Source organism: Miniopterus schreibersii, assembly GCF_964146895.1.
Source record: "Miniopterus schreibersii genome assembly, chromosome: 3".
Classification (NCBI taxonomy): domain Eukaryota; kingdom Metazoa; phylum Chordata; class Mammalia; order Chiroptera; family Miniopteridae; genus Miniopterus; species Miniopterus schreibersii.
The window spans coordinates 100032386-100051249 of NC_138103.1; the positions used below are offsets into that span (position 1 = coordinate 100032386).

At 44.4% G+C, this 18864-nt stretch overlaps 1 protein-coding gene across 8 annotated transcripts in view; it reads left to right on the plus strand.

The window, feature by feature from the left end:
• NNT (nicotinamide nucleotide transhydrogenase) overlaps window positions 1–18864 on the plus strand; it is a 77269-nt gene that overhangs the window by 30132 nt on the left and 28273 nt on the right. For all 8 annotated transcript variants that reach the window (XM_081132396.1, XM_081132398.1, XM_081132397.1 and 5 more), the window contains 9 exons: window positions 6154–6287; window positions 6573–6764; window positions 7298–7451; window positions 10141–10302; window positions 11228–11338; window positions 12140–12285; window positions 13469–13664; window positions 15332–15565; window positions 16808–16968. In XM_081132396.1, the coding sequence (XP_080988522.1) occupies window positions 6154–6287; window positions 6573–6764; window positions 7298–7451; window positions 10141–10302; window positions 11228–11338; window positions 12140–12285; window positions 13469–13664; window positions 15332–15565; window positions 16808–16968 (1490 nt within the window). The remainder of the gene's footprint in view (window positions 1–6153; window positions 6288–6572; window positions 6765–7297; window positions 7452–10140; window positions 10303–11227; window positions 11339–12139; window positions 12286–13468; window positions 13665–15331; window positions 15566–16807; window positions 16969–18864) is intronic.

Sequence of the window (18864 nt, forward strand, 5' to 3'; positions counted from 1 at the left end):
ATTAAAATTTTAAGATGAGTGTTTCAATACCTCAGCTATTCTAATAAAAAACTGTTCATTAACCTTCAAATGCAGCCTCTTTGAGGCCTAAAATGTTAGACCTCAGAGCTTTAAATAAAATTTTCCTTCCCTATCTAGCCTATTCTTGGTAGGCACTAGGTAAGTATTAATTGAGTCAATGAATGAGTGAATATTTGAATGATGACTGTGAGTGCCCGATGTCCCACCATCGTCTTGGCAAAAGTATGGACATAAACTCCCAATTGGGAGGGAATTGAGTAATCTTAACGGGGAACTTCATGTCCAGGGATGTCCATGAACAGGAGGAACCAAGAAACATTTCATGAAGTTCAACATCTTGCCGGATTTTTCATTCACAGTGTGTATTGTGGCAGGAAATATATTAAAACATTTTCTCTCCTTGTTAATTTTTTCTATCACAGTGATTTTTTTTTTTTTTTTTTTTTTTAGGGAAGTGGGTTTGAGGAAATGTAACAACCTTGGTCTTTTTGTGTATCATCTTTTGTAGATAAATGATAAAGTTAACAGAAATGAGCAGTCAAAAGGGGAAAGCCCAGTTATGCCTGTAAAAATAGCCCTCTTACCTGCCTTTTACAATGAACTCCTCTGACTTGCAGCTATGTCTTGAAACACCTGATACGCTCACCTGATCTTTTTACCTTTGTATCTAGGACCTGTGCCAGCTGTCTCTGGGGCAGATGGGACATCTCTTTCTATTTGGAGGCCCTGCATTAGTCATTGGATATATTCCTTCCTATGTTCCGTATTGTAAAACATCTGCACTCGTCTCCCTGCCTGCTGTCTGCCCTCGGCTCTGTCTCCGTCTCCCTGCCTAGGTGCTGGGAGCCACTCCCCAAAGGCTGTCCTGACTGTCGCTTCCCCTGCCGTAGCAGGAAGGCAGGCGGCTTAGCGAAGCCTTTTCAATTGACAAGGAAATCGACGGGTCCGATGGCATTGCTCTGTTACTTTAATTCTTCTAGTACAATTCTTTAACCTATGTCTTCCACTGAAAGCACAAACTGCTTGTGATTATGCAGGAACACTTTATTATTTATTTTATAAAAATAATATGTAACCTTTGTTGGAAACCCCTTAAAGTACAAAGTAGACAACAGATCGTCCATGATCCTTCTACTTAGTGCAAAATACTATTAACATTTTCCCATTTTCCCTTAACTTTTCTCCAGGCATTTTATTATGTTAGATCAAAATAAAATGTCTTTCTTACTTTCCGCATTTAATGTTATATCATAAAAATTTCTCCTTAACACATTGTATGCGGGAAACGTATTTATACGCTTTACGTTGACTGGTAGTAGAGCGCGTGATGAAAACTACCCGCAAACAGTGTGTTAATATGACGAGTCCTTAGGAACTCTTTGTAAATAAATACATTTTAATGGTTTTATAGAATTTTCTTGTTTGAATGTGCTTTTTTTTATTTAACTGTTCCCTCAACGTTGGGCTTTTTGTTTATTTTCAGTTTGGGTCCATTAAAAAATATTTTTATTTTTTTATCTAACATTTTTTCTGCATTATTCCTTTGTGTGGGTTTTCATGAGTTTAATCAGGATTAGTCAGATCGTAGAAGTAGAATTACGGGATGAACGGATACTGACGTTTTGGCCAGTGGGTACAGGCTCAGTGAACGAGGCTTTCCTGAAAGGTTGTGCAGTTCCTAATCTCATCACTTGACTGTCCGACTAGCTGTTTCATTTCAGCATTGTTATGATTTTTTTGACTCTCAGAGAGGACGACATATCTCATTTTTTGTACTTACATTTCTTTGATTTTCACTGAGGGCGGACATTTGGTTTCTGTTTGATTTTCACTTGGTCATTGCCTTTTCTCTTTGAAATGACTGCATTATTTTTCATTTATCTGTTAGGATCTTATCTTTTTTTTTAATTTCTGTGAGCTTCTTATTAATTTTTGTCATATTTATGATTTTTTTGAGGATTGTAATATGTATTTTTCATATTTAAACCTATTGATTTGTATTTCTCCACTGCTTTAAGTTTAGAGAGTACTTTTTAATCCAAAGACTAGAGAGAGATTCAGTGCGGTTCTTTTCTTCTTTATGGGCTGATTCTCTTCTTTGTAATTAATTTTGATCTATGGAGTGTGGAGTTTACTTTGAAATGTATTAGGTTTGGTTGATTTCCCCCCAGCACCTAGCTAACTATCTTATCCCTTTTGTCCCTCCTGTTTGTGATGCCACCTGTGTCACACGCTACATTTTTGTCAACTTGGTCCACCAGGGTCAGACAGTGTTGTGAAGTCGCCTTGTCAGTCTTCTTCCGTCGCTTGACCCGTGCGTTGGAGGATTTGCTCATCTGGAACTTTTGTGGGTTACCCTGCTTCTTTTTTGGCCCTATTTTTCCCCTTCTGTTTTCAATTTTTATCTCTGCACTTTTCAGAATTTTCAAAAAATTAATCCACATGTGAGTGCTTGAAGGCAGCTGTCCTGTCACATTCATCACTGTAGTCCCTTTCAGTCCTCAGTTAATTTTTTAAATTACAAAATTAAAACAAGCTCTTATAGGAAATTTGGGAGATAAGGAAAATCACAAAGAAGAAAATAAATTATTCATAGTCTCACCACTCGAAGATATCCTGGTATTGTTAAACATGGCACTGTATAGACTTTGATAGAAACTGTATAGCGTAAGTAATACTTTATGTATGTGTAAGTATACGTATTTGTGAAACATTCGTAGGTGTAGTATAGATGTTTTGTTTTTACTGAATGGAAGCACCCTATACATACTATTTTGTTGTGTGCTTTTTAGATAATAATTCCATGTCTTAAATATTTTTTTATGACTTAAGTAAACTTTAAAAAAAAATACTTTTTATTTTATTTTATTTTTTTAGAGAGAGAGGAAGGGAGAGAGATAGAAACATTGATGAGAGAGAGAAACATCAATAGGCCGCTTCCTGCGTGCCCCCTACTGGGCATCAAGCCTGCAACCCAGGCATGTGCTCTGACCAGGAATGGAACCTATGACCTCTTGGTGCTCAACCAACTGAGCCACACCAGCTGGGCTAAGTCACTTTTAAAATCTACCCTTTAGTTATTTGAGTGGACTCTAAATAAATTAGTCTATGTGAAAGAATATGCTATCTTTTCAAAAGTGATTGAATTTCAGAGTGGTATTCAAGTGTGTGTGTGTGTGAGGCCTTAACGGGTGTCAGCAACCTCATAATTGTTTTGTGAAGGTCAAATGAGTCAAGTCAAAGAAGACAGTAGGTGGTACCGCAGACGTTTTCTAGGGAGCCTCGATAGCTTTGGCCACTTGTCTCCTAAGTGGTAGCATTACAGTCTAGGGATGGACCCTTAGCTGTCTCAGAAGAAAGAAAGGAGCCAGGATTTGGAGGGCAGGAGAAATCAGATGCCAAATCAAATCTGTGAGGTCGATGGCCATAAAGTTGATAGAGTTTGATGAAGACAAAGGGGGTGGACCCAGATCCTAATTGGATTGAGTCAGAAGAGTAGTGTACGCAGTGCCAGCCTGGGAGGACGGTACCAGTGAGGCGGGAGGAGACGCTGGGACAATCGAGAGGCTGGTTGGCAGAGAAGGGGCTCTGGACCTGAGAACCACGGGGAAGGAGATGACAGTCAGTACCTGGGGCGTGAGGCTGGTGCTTTGCCTGCCCCGCTTCCTGTGGATGCAGCCGTATGACCCATGGTTTTAAATCACCGCAGAGCTGGACAGCGTGGCCTTTAATTTGGGAGGAGTCCTCAGATGTATGTGGTTGGCTCCCTAATGCCCACGCTTGAGTCAAGGTTAGTTACTCCCGAGGATGCCTTTGTTGTACTGCAGTGGGGAGGGTGGAGGAAAGGAATCTTCCAGAGCATCTTGAGAAGTGGTTAGGCCACCAGGACTTCGGGGGGAAATAGCCCCTCAATTCTTGCTTTTTCAGAGACTCGGGAGACAGACCCAGAGGTCCCCTGATAAACCGCGTGGCCGCCAGCCCAGTGGGGCCAGAGCAGCAGGGCCGGTGGGCAGGGAGTGTTCGAAAGAGCACCTCTAGCCCAGGACGGCGGCCTTCATACAGGCGGGCTGAGGATTTGGGCTTCACCTTGGACGTGTGAAGTTCGCACCGAGAAAGGAGGAGGTGCTGCGTCAGCATCCCCTTGTATCCTTACAGCTTTGTGCTGTAAAGAAAGGTTATTTTTCTTTTTTGTATCACACTTATTCCAATCGAGTAGATTGAAAAACAGATTACAATGCAAATTTTAGTTTTAATAGGTTTTTATTTATAAAATTGACAATGTTTTTACCACAATTCTGTAAACAGAGAGTTGAAAACTTTCAAAAGAAGAGATAAATTAGCCAACCAACTCTGATTTCCTGTTGTCAATGCCGCAAGTTTATTTTATTGTTTTCTTTTGGTTTGGGTACTTACATTGTTTTATGAAACTTGAACATGCGTGTACAGTACGGGCCCCCATTGAACATAGAGATGTATATTAGCTTGAAAAATCTTTATGTTTGGTGCTTTATGTTCTATGTAAGTATTAGTGAGTGAATTTAAAATGTGAAGTATCTCATAAGGAGAATGTTCCGTGAGAACAGGGATTTTTTGTGTATCTACCAGCATAATCTCAGCCTGAGGCATAGGGCTTGACCCACCAGAGGCTCAGAATAGTTGTTGAGTGAGAATGAAAGTGTATGAGTGATTCCTGAGCCTTTGGGGTTGTGGTACCCTACTATTGTCATTTCATGGACCTTTTTAAAAAAATTTTACTTTTCAATTTACATTCAAATTACTTTTCAGTTTACATTCAGTATAATTTTATAATAGTTTCGGGTGTATCGTACAGTGGTTAGACAATCATAAACTTTACAAAGTATTTCCCCCTGTATTTTCAGTACCCACCTGGCACCATACATAGTTACTGCCATATTATTGACTATATCCCCCATGCTGTACTTGATATCCCCAGGACTATTTTGTAACCACCAATTCATAGTTTTTATTCCCTTCACCTTTCCCCCCCAGCCTCCCAGCCCTCCTCCCCTCTGGTAACCATCAGTCTGTTCTCTGTATCTATGAGTCTGTTTCAATTTTGTTTATTTGTTTATTTTGTTCTTTAGATTCCACATATAAGTGAAATCATACAGTATTTGTCTTTCTCTGTCTGACTTATTTCACTTAGCATAATACCCTTTTGGTTTATCCATGTTGTCACAGATGATAAGATTTCATTCTTTTTTATGGCAGAGTAATATTCCGCTATATATATATATGTACCACCGCTTTTTAATCCACTTGTCTATTTATGGGCCCTGGGGTTGCTTCTGTATCTTGGCTACTGTAAATAATGCTGCTATGAACATAAGGGTGCATATATTCTTTTGAATTAGAAATAAATTTTGGGTTTCTTTGGATATATTCCCAGAAGTAGGATCGCTGGGTGGAAAGGAAGCTTTATTTTTAATTTTTTGAGGAAATTCCATACTATTTCCCACGGTGGCTGCCCAGTCTGCATCCCCACCAGCGGAGCCCTGGCTTCCCCTCTCCACACCCTCGCCAGCGCTTGTTCGCTGATTTGTTGATGGAGCCACTCTGACAGGTGTGAGGTGATGCCTCTTTGTGGTTTTGATGTGCATCTCTGATGATTAGTGTGACCTTGAGCATCTTTTCATGCCTACTGGTCATGGATGGCACTTTCTTGACTCTCCTTGAAGTTATACTGCGTTAAGGTCGATTATATAACATGCAGGACAACCTGGTGATGTTTGTTAAAATGACTAGTTCATAAATTACTACTGAATATTCCCTTGACATTTGTGATTTTTGTGAATTGTCCAGTTTGGGTGCCTGTAGTTTCCTGAATAGCTTATTATTATTCTGCATTTTTTAAAAACAAGTGCAATCTTGATCTCTTGGTGAGGCGCTGGGATTCCCCGTGAGCAGGTGGCTCTGGCCCGCACGCTGGCTTTGCAGCTCACGCTCGATGCTGCCTCAGAATGACCCGCGTCCCCCGTGGCACGGACTTCAGGGGCCTCTGGAAAGAGTTAAAAGTCCAGATGTTGAATTCCTGAGTGCTCAGAGACGACCGTAATAGTCCGAATGTAGTTAGAAATGTGTACTCTAACCCGCACCGTTTGTTCCCACCAGGGAAGAAGGCTCCGGTGCTGTTCAGCAGAGAGATGATCGAGTCGATGAAGGAGGGCTCGGTGGTTGTGGACCTGGCGGCCGAGGCCGGCGGGAACTTCGAAACCACCAAGCCGGGCGAGCTGTATGTGCACAAGGTACCACCAGGCTGCCCCTCGGCCTTCCCACCTCTGCAGGGGCGGGTGTGAGAGCGGCCGTCCCTTTATATGTGTTTAGAGAGACTGAAGCCTGAAATGTTAAAAAATAAGAAATAGGCACATTTTAAGCTCCTTTGAAATATAGATTTGTTTGTATGTGTATACATGTGTAAACTTACAAAGATACAGAGTTTCAAAACATAGCCTTGGCTGTGACCGAGATTGTCCTAGGAAGGTGCGAGCGTGTGGGAATAGGCCTTTCTGACTGTATTTTCGTTCGTTCAGGGGGTCACTCACATCGGCTACACAGACCTCCCCAGCCGAATGGCCACCCAGGCCAGCACCCTGTACTCCAACAACATCACCAAGCTCCTGAAGGCCATCAGCCCAGACAAAGATAATTTTTATTTTGAAGTGAAGGATGACTTTGACTTTGGCACCATGGGTCACGTCATTAGAGGAACTGTCGTGATGAAGGCAAGTAAAGAGCCCTCCTTTATGAGTCTTCGCTCTAAATTTGGTTTAGGACGTCTGTTCGTTGGAAGAATCCTATTTTCAGATTGCGGTCTGTTCTAATAAAGTATTGATGTGTTGGGTTTTTGCCAATAAACATTGTTTAAAAATGCAGGATGATTTAAATATTGCAGAGACTTATATACATGCACGACTCGCCTGAAATATGCATTGCTTTTGGAAAAATAGAAACAAACGAAACAAAAAAAATCAGAATTGAATGAAGTAAAAATGAAATGTTTCTTAAACCTGCCTGCTTTTAAGGGTTAGAGCTGTATCCTTCTGTATATGTTCTGTGCACTTACAAATGACACGCCTATGCATTATTTATAACACAAATATATGTTTATATACACATGTATTGTATATTCACATAAAGCGACAAATTATAAATTATATGAACTTATTTAAAATTATTTTTAAAGGAACGTTTTTTTCCCCCCAGACATTATATCTTTTTTAAACCCTGGATTGACTCTTTTTCTAATTTCTTTTAGGATGGCGAAGTGATTTTCCCTGCTCCCACTCCGAAAAATATTCCTCAAGGAGCCCCGGAGAAACCGAAGACGGTGGCTGAGCTGGAAGCGGAGAAAGCAGCTACTGTTACGCCCTTCAGGAAGACGATGACGACCGCCTCGGCGTACACCGCAGGTGAGCGCCGTCCAGCGGGGCTTAGTCCCGGTGACCTGAGTTTGGAAAGGAATGTATTAATTGTCAGAATTAGTGAATGAAATACTTCTACCCGTCTTTGGGTTCCATTGGGGATTGGGCTTTTGGATTCCATTAGGAACTGGGCCTTTAGAAGCAGCTTTTCATAAACATGTTATTTGTCCCACCCCCGTGGAACTGGAGATTGTGTCGGTTTGCTGCCCCAGGAGATGGCAGGCGCTCTGCGAAATACCGGACAGAATGTGTGTGGAAACGTAGACAGGTTGCTGATGCTCTTCCTTTTTAAAAAACATTTAAAATATAATTGCTAATATTTTTATCTACGTCAAATGTAGTACGTAGTGATGTACGTCAGATTGTGTTGACGTTAAGTGCGTATAAATGTGGTTGTCTGTCTGTTTGCTTATGAAACATCAGTTGTGATGATCTGCGCAGCTGGGTAAGACTGGGGAGCCAGATGTTTCCCCTGAAGAGTGGGCACAATACAGGTATCGCCTTGGAAGGTTTGACCCACATTCTAAATTATCTACCAGTACAAAGAAATTCAATTTTCAAATGCTTCTCTCTTTTTTTTTTTTTTTATAGTTTAACATCCATTCTTTGCTTTTAAATTCATCTTTGTGAAAACACTAAAGATTTTTTGTAACATAAGGATAAATATTCCTTCTGGCTAAGGATTGTTGAGTCTGACATATGGATATTTGATATTATATTGGTTTCTCTCTTGTAGAATGAATTAAAAATGTTTAGATCTGCTTAGAGCCAAAACAAAAACAAACACAAACTATAAAGAATTAAAGACCAGCACCAGGCACAGAGCATTCTTGTAGTTTCAGCATTCCCCTAATTCCCATGTGAGTCCAGATGTTTTAAAGCAAAGTATGTAACTCTCCTTGACGAAAGAGCAAGTCTCAGCAAAATGACAAAACAACCTTTAGTTGTGAACATTGTGAATAGAATGGGGCAGTGTCCCCACTTGCACTTACTTGTTAGAAAAAAAGAAACCGGGTTATTGTAATGTACACGGGGAGTATTATCAGTAGGATTGTAAATTGCCATTTCTGTTTGAGATTCATGAGGACATATGATGTTTTATTTTTCCAGGTTTCTCTTATGTTTGTTAAGTCAAAGTTTATTGCATTTCAATAGATATGACAATGGCATATTCCAGGGAATAAAAGAATGGCCTTATATATAGTTTCCTCTACCTTTGTCCTAAAAACAGGTATTTTAATTGTATGTGTGTTAGGAATCTATTTGAGTAGAATGCTTCAAGGAATTTGATTTTCTGCCCCCCCCCCTTTTTTCTCTGCTTTTCTCTTCTTTTTCCTGTTATACAGACTGTAGAAGTAGCACGTTTGACGTTATTGCGTGTGTTATAGAAAATACATTAGTTTATTAGGCAGTTGATAAGAAAACCTTCAGATGTGTGATCTCTCTTTTCCCAGATGAAGACAGAAAGGTTGGATAATTTTACAGATGAGGTTACTGTAGCACAGAGAGGTTAAGCAACTTGTCTGAGATCACACAGCCGGCAAGGAGTAGAGTCAGGATCTGAAGCAGGCAGCCTGGCTTAAGAAAAGGTTTCCTTAACTATAGCCTCGCGCAGCTTCTCCAGTGACTCACTGGAGCACAAAACAATATTCTGTCTAACTCTCCCTTCCCATGGCCGACAGGCCCTGCATTGGAAATCTCATATGTGTGTGGGGAAATAAAAATTAAAACTACAGTCCTATTGAATGATTTAAGGTAAAATGAATGTCAATTCCTCCATGTTCTGTCTGTGTCACTTATAAAGAAATAGTTCATATCAAAGGGGAAAAGCACCGTATTCAGGAAACGTCAGTTCCAGCTCCGCTACCATTCTGTGTGTCCTGACCACCAGGCCACCCTTCCTTCTGTTCCCGAACAGCTGTCCACATGTTTGCCGTTAGGAAAGGCGATAATTAAAGATGTGTGTTCAGAGCTGACTGTTTGTATTCTGCACATTCTTAATTTAATTTGTGTTTTTTCCCCTTTTCTTTGTACAACCCCGTTTGCTGACTTGGTGCTGAGGCCGGAGCTGCCTGCCCGGCCAGCAGTCCAGCCCAGAGTGGGGAGCAATTGCAAAACTCCGTCCCGGGTGGGTGGAGGCCACATGTCCTGGGGAGGTGCTGGAGGCAATGAAACCCTTCCCACGCTTTTCAAACCCTTTTCCGCAGTCCAACTTGAGATGATGTGACATTGCTCTCAGAGGTCCTGTCACATAGAGGCTGCGTCTTGCTCAAGAGAAGATGCTCTGGTCGATCTTCCATAGGCCTGTCATCTTGGAGTAGGAACACTTGTGCAAACACGTGTGGCATCGTCAGTAACACTTAAACAGGGGAGGGAACAGGCCACACGGCAGGGAACTTGAGAACTGTTATAAGGTGACTCATCAGTTTGAATAGATCTTTACAGTCTATTTTATTTTGGGGGTTGGCCGTCAAGAAGTTGAGCTTTGTTTGCAATACCTCTAACCCCCTCTCCCCCCCCCATCATGAAATGTCTCAAATCTCTGCTCGTTACTGGCCAGGGCGTGGAATTTCAGAGCACTGACTGTTCCACGTTTGTTTGTAGGTGTGCGTGCGTGTGATTTTAATCTTCCCGAGACAACCGGCTGTCGGCTCACCGTCTTTCGTCTCCTCTCCAGGTCTCACCGGGATGCTGGGCTTGGGCCTGGCAGCTCCCAATCTAGCCTTTTCGCAGATGGTGACCACGTTCGGCCTGGCGGGCATTGTGGGCTACCACACGGTCTGGGGCGTGACCCCTGCCCTCCACTCTCCGCTGATGTCCGTGACTAATGCCATCTCAGGTTTGTTCCCCTCGCCCCTCCTTCAGGTTTCCGTGGGTTCAGCGACTGCTTTCCACGAGGCGTCTAAAGCTGTGTTTGCCGAGTGCCTGGCTCGCGTCTGGGGTTGTGGTTGTGGTGACTTGGGCTCCCTCCCGCAGGGACGGGCTGGGCTGCTCCCATTTCCTCCAGTCACGATTTCCTTTAAGGAAAGGGTTCTCCGGTAACACTTGGGAACCAGTATGTCATAGAATTGTAGTGTCAGCGTCCTCTCGGGGTTCTTCTTAGGTTCAGCTAAGCATGCAGCCTAGTGAGTTGACAGCAGGCAACCCCAGCTTCAGGTCGCCTGAAGCTACGGGACAGGAAAAGGTCGGCCAGCAGGGCAGCATTGGCGTCTCCTTGGTGTGAGTCTCCGCCGAGGTCCCCACGGCCGTCCCCACGGCTGCCCAGCAGGGATCCCAGTGAGGGCGCAGGTCTGAGAATGAGGCCCACAGCGGACAGATGTGGGAGCTGCCCTGCTTGGAGGCCTCCTGGCCCCCGTGAGCGTCTCCTGTAACATCTCCATGGGCACAGCTTTTGGGATCTCCGCAGGGACCATGTCCAGTTCCAAGAAGCACCGTGTTCAGGGAAGCCCCACGTTATGGCTTCACCGTCATGTGTCCTGGTTCAGGGACAGTTCCTTCCGGCCCAGATGCACTTTGCCCGCCGTTGTCCAGGGACCTTATCGATTTACACCTTTAGCAGAACAGAGACAGAAAGATGAAGGAAGGTCAGAATCTGTGCAGAAGGAGAAAGCGTTTTGCTAACTCTTGGCCCAAAGGGTGCTTCAGCGGGAACGGCGTGTGAGGACTTTCTCCGTCATGAGTCTGTGCATGTGACGTCCTTCTGCTGTGCCATCTGATTGGCGGTGGCACTGTAACCCTTTACCCTGTTGATGCTTTCCTCGCAGGGCTGACGGCAGTTGGCGGCCTGGCGCTGATGGGTGGACATTTGTATCCGTCCACCACGTCTCAGGGCCTCGCCGCCCTTGCTACCTTCATATCCTCGGTCAACATTGCAGGTATGGTGACAGTGACCGAAGCCACGGTGCTGTTTGGAATGAGAATCAACGTAAAATAGACATTCCGATTTTAAGAATTTGTGCCTTTATTTAAAAAAATGTTTCACGCAGACCATAAATGCTATGAAGGAAAGTTAGTTATTTTTCCGGTCTGTAATTTTTAGAAACTCTTTTGATAAAAACCCCCTAGGGCCCTGAAACAAATAAAACGATGGGAAGTGATTCAATACATAGTTGGGCATGAAGCTGATGAAGCGCTATCACTATAACATCTCTAGATGAGTCTAATTTGAGATAAAATTGTAGCCTTTTGACTGGGCCTCGCCTGCGTTTATTTCTAAAACCTGAAAGCCTAGCACATAATTTGTGCACGAAACTCATTTGCTGCTATTTTGTAGCTAGAAATTCTTCAGTGGGTCCAAGAAACCCTGTGCCTGTGGATGTGGTATTTCTTTCTTTTATCAGTTATTATAGGGTATAACCAACAGGATAACCTATTAGAAAACAAATCCTGGCCTTTGATGGTTTGCATTCCAAGCCGTTTGAATGGCTGCTTACTTGCAGTCATGCGGAAACAGTTGGTTCTGACTGATAGCAAATTTAGGGTTTTTATTTCCCCTTCAATGGAACTGGCTTGAATAATAAAGTAACTTCTAATTTTGACCGTCTAAAATGTTACTTAACACGATATGTTTCCATAGATGATGAAGGCGTGCTTAAAAATAGGAAAATCGTCGCACTTTGAGAGATCGGTTGCTCAATGCGATAACCTTTCTGTTCTGTATTTCCTTTGAAAATCAGGTGGCTTCCTGGTGACTCAGAGAATGCTGGACATGTTTAAGCGTCCCACGGACCCCCCAGAATACAATTACCTGTATCTGCTCCCTGCTGGGACCTTCGTTGGAGGATATTTAGCCGCCCTCTCCAGCGGTTATAACATTGAACAAGTAAGAGGCTCTTTGGAGAGTGTTCGTTTTTGCCACTGTTTTCCCCCCACGTGGATTTAACATGATCGTTACCAACATTCAGACTCTATCACGAAGATACAACTACAACTCTAGAAACATCGTGGTCAAATGAAGTGTCCCCACCCCTTAGAACTGGGACCCGGATTCCAGAGCCAGGCTCGCCTGCTAACTGAGCGTGCAGATGTGGGTTTGCCTGTGTGCCCCCAAGTTTTTCCACATGTACAAAGAGTCGAGAAGGTTGTTAGTATCCTCTTTATGTACTGGCTGGATTCTTGTGGGGATACAATGAAGAAATCAGTAATACATTTGAGAATTTCTCTTATTCAATACGATTAGTACTTTTCTTACTTTCCCCCCTACAAACCCACTACATCTTCTCTTGCTATCAGGAGATGTTATACCAGTTAATTCAAAAAAGAGAGTTTACAAATGAATGCTCTCTAGAAAAACAATCGAGTTCAACTGTGAAAGGCGCAAGTATAATTGTAGTCCTCAACGCTGAACTTGGTGTTTTCCACTGCTCTGCGATGACTATCACTAGATTGCAGCAGCCTCCCTGGGAGCAGAAAACTCTTGTCTCTCTTGGTTTCTCCCGTTTCTAACGCGTAGCACTTGTTGAATGAACAACATCTTTTTTGAGAAGCGTTGGGAGTGGTGAGTCAGAGGGACCCGAGTCTGACCCAGATTTGCTATTTACTGATTCTCTGACCTTGGAAAATTTACGTAACCTCTTTAAGCTTTGGTTTCCTCTTCTGTGAAATGAGGCTGAAGATCTTTCCTCCGTGGGTCCCGTGGGACTGAGTTTCAACATTGGTGAAGTGTGTAGCTCGGTCCCCCGGCACACACAGCATTGGCGGTTGCCTCCTTTATCGCATTGGTTAGATCCCCTAATGACATAATTTAAATTTAGATACTTTTCCCATGCATTTGTGCATGCCATCCAATCCCAAAGAAACCAATTTATATAAATGGTGTAATTGCAAATACAACGGAAAGTGTTTAGTATCCCTAATGGATAGGAAAAGATATTGAAATATTAAAAGAAGAGCTCATATTGGTCTCTCTAGTGTCTGAACTTAAAATTGTCTTTAGAGAATCATGTGTCCTCAGGCTAACAATGAAAGTTTTGATTCCCTCTCTGTCTCCCTTTTCCTTTGGAAAGATCATGTACCTGGGCTCAGGTCTCTGCTGTGTTGGTGCCCTGGCCGGCCTGTCCACCCAGGGAACAGCTCGTCTTGGCAATGCATTGGGCATGATCGGTGTGGCTGGAGGCCTGGCAGCCACCCTTGGGGGCCTGAACCCGACCCCTGAATTGTTGGCTCAGATGTCGGGAGCAATGGCCTTGGGCGGCACCATTGGTAAGCACCGTGGGTTTCCGCCTCTAAGCGAACCCATGCTCATTTCTTAGCCCTTGGTTGGCTCAGTTGATGCACTCATTCAATTAAATGTTTTACAATGTTTGTATTTGAATGAGAATTATACCAGTTATGATGACTTTTCACCAAAATGAAATAGATAAGTTACGTTAGGAACAAAGGTAATGAGGCTGTCCACCCTTTTCTAATTATTAGATTTTGTCCGGGCTCCTGGGGCTCTCCGTGTTTATTGCACCTGCCTGGTAGAAATACTGTGTAAGGATGGGCTACTGTCTGATGTCCATCTCTTCCCACCTCCATGTTCAGTGACCACACTGGTGGCCTGGAATCGGCCACGGTTTCATTTATGGTTTTGTTGACTGTCCAGACCTGAGGAAGCAATGGAGAAAACATTAATAATGCAGCTTAAACGGAAAAGCAGTGTCCGTAGCCATTACCTTGTGAAGCACAAAAACTGGGCCAGTGTCCTTCCAGTGTTTGAAAACTATGACCAGATTCGGTGAGGCTGTCACTCGCGCGGTTGACAGTGAGTGAATTTCTCACAGACATCTTTTTAAAAAAATACTGATTTTTAAATCATCTTTTTTATTGATTTTAGAGAGAGAAGAAGAGAGAGGGAGAGAGAGAAACATGGATGTGAGAGAGAAACATCGATTGGTTGCCTCCTGGGCGCACCCTGACCGGGGATCAAACCTGGGTATGCGGCCTGACCGGGAATTGAACCGGCGACCTTTCGGTGCACAGACGAGGCCCAACCAACTGAGCCACCCCAGCCGGGGCTCACATACATCTTGTTTCACTTTCTTGTTACTGTTAACAAAATTATTAGCCAGCGTTCACCTTGGAACCACACTGGTTCTTCAGCAGACACTAGGTTGCCTGCAGGTACCAGAGTTTGGCAAAAATCAACAAAAGCATTCTGTGAAAATCAATTGCCGTATGGAATTTACATTAAAGAGTATTTCATACTTTATTATTATTTGAAAGCTGTGTGCTAATACCTTTTCTATTAGTAAGAATTCGTGTGTGTATTTATACACACAAATGTTTGTATCCTGAGGACCTGGTGGTTGAATATTTATCAGCATATTAGCTTCCAGCCCCCTTTTGTCCTGACAGCCCCTGGAAAGAGCCGTGAAGGGAGATGCCCATGCTGTGGGCCCAGGCAGGAAAACCTCTAGACATGAACTTAGCACCTGCCAGAGCCGTGAAACTCCGTCAGAAGCTCCGAATTTGGATGTCTGTACCCCAGATATTTGCATTTCGTGGCCTTGGGACGTGGCTCCCGTCCACCCGCCCGAAAACCTAGTCCTTCTGCGTGCCCAGCTGGTCCCTGGGTGCTGAGCCTGGTTTTCCGAGCCATGGGGGGCTTCAGGGGGCTGAAGGGATCCGAGGGGGCGCCAGCCGGGGCCGTGTGCAGAGGCTGTGGAGGGAATGGGCTCTCTGGACTCGGCCTTGGCTGCGTGTGTTGAGAGCCCCTGCTGTTCCGAAGGGGGGTACGTGGGGCCCGCAGCGTCTTTAGCCCTCGCTAGGAAGCAGGGACTGATTTCCCGGGGACGGGTGGAGCCCAGTCCGTGTGGTGTCTGTTGCGGCCCCTCCTCGAGGCTCCGTCCAGTCCTCACTTCTCTTTGGCCTGCATTTCCCCGCAGGCCTGACGATTGCCAAGCGCATCCAGATTTCCGACTTGCCGCAGCTGGTGGCCGCCTTCCACAGCCTGGTGGGCTTGGCGGCCGTGCTGACCTGCATCGCCGAGTACATCGTGGAGTACCCGCACTTCGCCACGGACGCCGCGGCGAACCTCACCAAGATCGTCGCCTACCTCGGGACCTACATCGGCGGGGTCACCTTCAGCGGCTCCCTCATTGCCTACGGGAAGCTGCAGGGTGAGCGAGGCGCGCCCGGGCGGGACTGCCTAGGGCTTCGGGGGCCGGGCCCTTTCAGTTTCAGCCAAGAGCTTCGAGGAGCAGCCGTTGGGTGACGCGTCTGGGCAGCTCTCCGAGTATATAAACGTTTTGTTTTCTCCGTAAAGGCGGCCTCCCCTCGTTGGTCTGTACAGACCTTATAAAGCTTGGGAGCCCTTTCTTGCGCGTACAGCTGGTGGAGGAGACCAGGGACTGACTGACATTTGATGATGCATGTGAACAAAATAACATCGTCATAATCCTTGGTTTCCAGAATAGAGGAAGCTTATGGAGTATGTTTGTGTGATTGGTCCGTGGCACTTATCTTGAAAACAAATACACATTTCAGGGCTCTAGTTTCGCAGCTTTTGCCACTGCTAAAACCAAGCATGAAAACAGAAGAAAAGAAAACCCTCCACGTAGGCTGCTTTCGGTGTTTTCATGAAAGAGTGAGTCTCTAGAGCAGGGGTGGGGAACGTTGAGCCCCTGGGCCATATACAGCCCAAGAAATTGTTTGGTCTGGCCCTGCCAAGGCAACCGCAGGTGGGACTTGAAATTCAATAAATCTAGAAGCTTTTTTTCATAGCTAATTTTTAAATTGATAATGTTGTATGGCCCGTGACTGATGTTCTAAATATCAGAATGGCCCTTGGCAGAACGGAGGTTTCTGCTCTAGGGAAACTAGTTTGTGATTTGAAAATCTGCTCTTGCCGCTCCGTAATCAACTCATTAAAATTAAGCGGGGAACTTCCATGAAACTTAAACGTCGCCAGAAGGACTCTAAGCCCACAACATTCTGTCTTACGCTTTGTCTTCATCGACAGCCAGCGAACCAGCCTTCCCACCTGGGCTCAGTCGATAGGATCCGGAATGCTAGTGTGTTAGGGCTTTGTTTTGAAGTTTGAAATAAACAAAACAACATTTAACTTCTGTGTTGGTCCTACGGGGAAAAAGTGACTTCACGATTCCGTGACCAGAGTAAAGAAGCTATGGCGCGAGCAGGTAGAGGACAGTCGAGTTGAGGCCTAGCTTTCCTGCTTCCGTTAGTTTTCTGTCCCATGGAAGAACCAATTTGCTTTTATGTTTCAGTATCTGGTGATGGGAAGTGATATTCCAAATACCGTGTCTTAATTCTAAGGTTACATCTTGGTAGTTTAGGCCTAAAGGACAGTGGCCGTGCGGGAGGGGTGTCTGAGGCCCTAACCGCCCTGCGCTTGGTTCCAGGCATCCTGAACTCCGCGCCCCTCCTGCTGCCCGGGAGGCACCTGCTCAACGCCGGCCTGCTGGCCGCCAGCGTGGGTGGCATCATCCCGTACATGGTAGACCCCAGCTTCGCCACGGGCATCCTCTGCCTGGGCTCCGTGTCCGCGCTCTCTGCTGTCATGGTAAGAGTTGGAGATGGGAGGCACATACTTGGCCGGGAAGCGCTAGTATTTTATCAGGTTATAACCTAGTCATGCTTCTATCTCTTCAAGACCCCCGATGGAGTAAATATGTTTTAAAATGATGTTACGTGTTTATTGTTCTAGAATCTGGAAAATACAGAAAAGTGTAAGAAGAAAATCACTTTCTCTTCTTAATTATTCCTTTTAAAGTTGTCACATGCGACATCTTTATTGCCCCGGGGTCTTGTCACTGGACCAATGTGTCTGTGAACAGGAATTTTAAAAAGCCAAGCGTTGAAATTCTGCTGTGTGACAAGGCCTACGAATCAGTGCTTCGGGGTTTATGTCACCGTGTAGGATAGTCCCTGCAATCTGCTGCTCTCACTTTCTTTGGAAAGTCAAGCAGCTACATAAAATGAAATGCGGTTAATGAAGATCAGTGAGGGAGGCCAGGGGAGCCCTTCACGCAGGGTGGCCCTCCTCCTGCTCTCTAGCGTCCGCGTTGAGGATATCGACACACGCCGTGTTCTTCAGTTGCCTCTATATTACGCTTTAGCATTTCATTTCGTCCGAGTCTGAGGCTGTGGCACACGGCTCTGCGTGATTGACGAACTGCTTCCTGTTTACTTTGTAGACAGGGTTTACATTTAAAGTTTTTAAAATAATTTACGGTGTTATAGACATAATAACAATTGCTTATCAAACACTGACTGGCTGCTTGTTCAGAAACACAAGATTTAGTATTAAAATGAGACTGATTTTCATGTAATCGTAAGAGTTTGGCTGTGATTTCAACAGGGAAGCTTTAGAGCACTGAAAAGGAACTTAAAATTCGATCTTTATGTGACCACCGTTGATCAGTTTTAATTCTGACTTACATAGCATGGATTTATGTTTTATTTTAAACAAAAGAAAAATAGATTTGAATTTGATACTTAATGACTCTGTGAGAATGAGTAGGATAAACTATTTCATGGACTAATATAATTGGTTTTGGCTTAATTTAGTAATGCACGAATACATTCACATTGTAGCCAAAATCTCTCTCTCCACAATCCCCTTTCCTCTCTGGTTTAGTGATTTCGGGTTGCATCCTGGACATTGTGAACGACAGAGACTTTGGATTCTGTTGTATTCCTCCAAAGAGTATTGATGATGATTATTTCTTTATTAGTTTTTGTTGGCAGCTTACCAGGCTGGATCCAGATTTCAAATCCTGGCTCCCCTGTGGTAGGGGGCAGCTGCAATCTTTAAAAGCATTTTTAAACCAAATTTTACATTCAGTGTTATTTTGTCTTAGTTTCCGGTGTACAGCATAGTGGTTAGACGATCATATACTTTTCAAAGCGTTCTCCCTGATATTTCAAGTACCCATCTGGCGCAGCATTCAGAGCTATTACAATATTATTGACTCTCTTCTCTACGCTGCACTTTGCGCCCCAACCATCTTCTGTTATTTCAACCTTAACAGGATGGCTGGGAGTCTGCCCACAGAGGCCTAGTTCTGGAGTCAGCCGGAGATTTGGGCAGAGTTTATACACAGAATTCGGGGCTTCATTTCTCTAGCCTACCGCTTTGCAGAATTTACTTTCTCACTTTCCAGCTGCCTCAGTCACCCTAAACCCTACCCTCGGATCTTCCACTTGGCACCACAGGGGCCTGCCCTTAGGCTAAGGCCATAAAGACCGGAAAGGCACTCGGCTCCGTCCCTTGTTTCCAAGTGTCAGCTCCTCTGCAATTCCTGCCTGCTTTTCACCGCTGCCTTTTAGGGCCTTGGGGATTGTTTGTGGGGGAGGTGGCTCAGTGTTTACATTCGTTGCATCTGGGGGAGACTTGGTCAGATAGGAGGCACCTGGTCCGGACCAGCAGGGGATTGCGTATGTAAATAGAGCAACT